This window comes from Lolium perenne, chromosome 4 (genome assembly GCF_019359855.2).
Source record: "Lolium perenne isolate Kyuss_39 chromosome 4, Kyuss_2.0, whole genome shotgun sequence".
Taxonomy (NCBI): domain Eukaryota; kingdom Viridiplantae; phylum Streptophyta; class Magnoliopsida; order Poales; family Poaceae; genus Lolium; species Lolium perenne.
Window position 1 is genome coordinate 154,451,000 of NC_067247.2, and position 2,631 is coordinate 154,453,630.

At 43.6% G+C, this 2,631-nt stretch overlaps 1 protein-coding gene across 2 annotated transcripts; it reads right to left on the minus strand.

Moving 5' to 3' along the window:
* Positions 1-210: 210 nt before the first annotated feature.
* LOC127294206 (uncharacterized) lies at positions 211-1,998 on the minus strand. 2 transcript variants are annotated; one of them, XM_051323959.2, is made up of 4 exons: positions 1,661-1,996; positions 763-1,570; positions 642-666; positions 211-563 (listed from the first exon to the last, which is right to left on the minus strand). In XM_051323959.2, exons 1-4 carry the CDS (start codon positions 1,678-1,680, stop codon positions 466-468), a joined length of 951 nt encoding a protein of 316 aa, XP_051179919.1. In that variant the 5' UTR covers positions 1,681-1,996; the 3' UTR covers positions 211-465. The 2 variants fall into 2 exon arrangements, with proteins under 2 accessions (XP_051179919.1, XP_051179920.1); XM_051323960.2 differs by lacking the exon at positions 642-666 and having other exon boundaries at positions 1,661-1,998.
* Between the last annotated feature and the right edge of the window lie 633 nt (positions 1,999-2,631).

Genomic DNA, 2,631 nt, shown 5'->3' on the forward strand with positions numbered 1-2,631 from the left:
AGTGACTAACTGAGACTAACTTTCTCAAATAAAGACACAGATACCCTTACCTTTTCACACGTCAGTACATTCTATTCAGCACCGTTTGAGCATTTCAACACCATTTGAGAACATTCCAGCAGCCTATTAAGCAACCAATGAGATTAAGCAACCAATGAGCAGCAGTTCAACAGCATGTTTACTATATTTCAGCAGCATTTTGACAGTATATTTCTGCAACCTTTGAACACAAATGTATAGATAATATAAGATAGATATTCAGTAGCAATACATAGTGGTTTTAGATCACCAAAAGAGCACCAAAGTAGTTCAGACCGCAACACTTCATATACATAGCAAAATATCATGGTTCTCACACCCAAATGCACTAAATTTGTTGAAGAGGACTAGCAGCAACAGATTTGCTCCTTGTGGATGCACTGGGAGGTGTAGAAGAATGCGCAATAGCTGCAGCCATGCTTCTTGTCATTGGACTTGTAGTAGGAGTAACATGATGAGTACATTGCTTAGTTGGTGTTCTCGGAGAAGTGGCTGCCATGCTTGCTTCAGCCTTTGGTTTTTTTCTACAAGGCAACACACATAATTAGTATGCAAGGGGTATGGAAACAAATGAAATAAAATGAGATCCATAACATAATTACCGTGGAGGAAAGGAAGTTTTGATACCTACAATAACAAGGAAAATTTGTTAAATTACAATGTAAAAGAACAAAATCAGATTCATAAATGTGACAAAGTTGGTAAGAAATATCTTAACCTGACCTTGAAAGTATTAGCATTCTTTATCTTATAGGCATGTATCTTCCATGGACAATCCTTATCTGTGCATCTCCCATTGAATCTCTTTGAGTCACTATGCTCTGTGATAAATGACCAATCTTCTCTAATTGCGAGTTGTCTCAATGCAACCTTAAATGCTTTAGAATCAGCAAATGTGGTGCCTACTTCAATTCGAGGATTGTTTCTATCATGGATATACATGGGAGCCACCTTGTTAGCGAGTAAAGTTTCATCATCGCCTAGCACATGTTGCGGATCATAAGAGTTGGGAACATCTAGTGTTCCCAATGGAACCCTTGCAACAACTACCTCTGGCTCGGCCTTCTCCTCTGGCAAATATTTCTTCTCTTCATTAAATCCCACAGGCTCATCATCCTCATACTCCCCTTCATATGCTTGTTTCGGCCATGCAAAGAAAGGAGCATGGACAGGCTCATCATTCTCATCATCAACAGTGACAAGAGTAGGATCATTATTTTGCCTTTTGTTCTCAATTGTCACACCAAATCTTATTATCCTCGAGATAGCACATCTATCAAACAATTGTGCTATCTCTGATTCAGAAATCAAAGGCACAACATCATCACCCGACCCATACCAAATAGTCATTCGTTGATCATTTGACCACTGGAATTTCTCCTCTACAGCATGCTTTATATCCTCCACGGACAAACCACGATCCACAACAAACGACCACGTTTTGCCTCTTTTATACACTTTTCTGCCATCTGCAATCGTCAAGTATGATTGAACATCTACTTCTACTTGAAATGCATCGCTGGTATCAACACTGAAATACAAAAAACAGCACCGCAATCTAGCATTAATACTGTTTACACAACAATCTGAGGCTAAAAAATGAGGGGAAAAAGATCATTACTGAGGTGGGAAATCTCCCATGGCTGACAACAGATGGAGGCAGAGCCGGAGCAAGGTATGGCGTGGCCTTCTTCCTCTTCTTGCAGCACGGGCACGAGAGCGTGGGGGCGAGTAGAGAGCGGCGACCGCTAGGGTTAGCGGCAGTGTGCACGGGGGATTCCCGGCCGAGGACGGGAGAGTGGCGGCCGGGGTTGAGAGAGTCGCGGCGAGGCGGAGGAGTGGCTCGTCGGCGAGGTCCCTAGCGGCCGGGCGTGCGGGAGTGAGGCGCTGGAGCCGGCGCCGCCATGGCTCGCCTCCGTTCTTCTTTTTTTTGACTTGTGCCTCGCCTCTAGTCTGCACAGGCACGAAAGGTTTTTTTTTTTGAATACGTACGCCCAAAGGCATACGCTACTTGTATTTATACGTCAAGGAAACAGATACATAGTACAGACACGTACAAATACGTAGAAAACAAAGGAAGGATATGGCCTGGTCTGCAACCGCCAACAAAATACAGAGAAGACCTGAAGAAAAAGAAAATATAGATCCAAGCATTCCGTCTTCTCTGCAACTTCCATCGCCACCGTGAGCCAATCCCCTGCTTCGTTGCCGGAGCTGCCGGAGTAGAGAATGGAACACCCGGTAGCAGTACCCCAGGAACTGAAGAAGTCCCTCGCACAAAGTCTGCACAGGCACGAAAGGTTGGGGATGGGTCTAGCTATTCAGTTCCTTTCCTTCTCTTACCTTTTCCACAGGGGTAGTTTTGGTAAGTAGAAAATATTTCACAGTTTGTCTAACGGAGCTTCTCTAAGAACAGGCGGTAGTGCTATTTTGGCATTGAAAAATTAAAAAGAGTGGTATTTTGGCACTTTGGTTTTCAAGTGTGGTATTTTGGCACATCCGGTTTTCATGTGTGGTATTTTGGCTATTCTCTCTTCAATCATCCTCACCGTGCGAATAGGTAGAGCATAGATAGGAGCAGGACACTGTTTA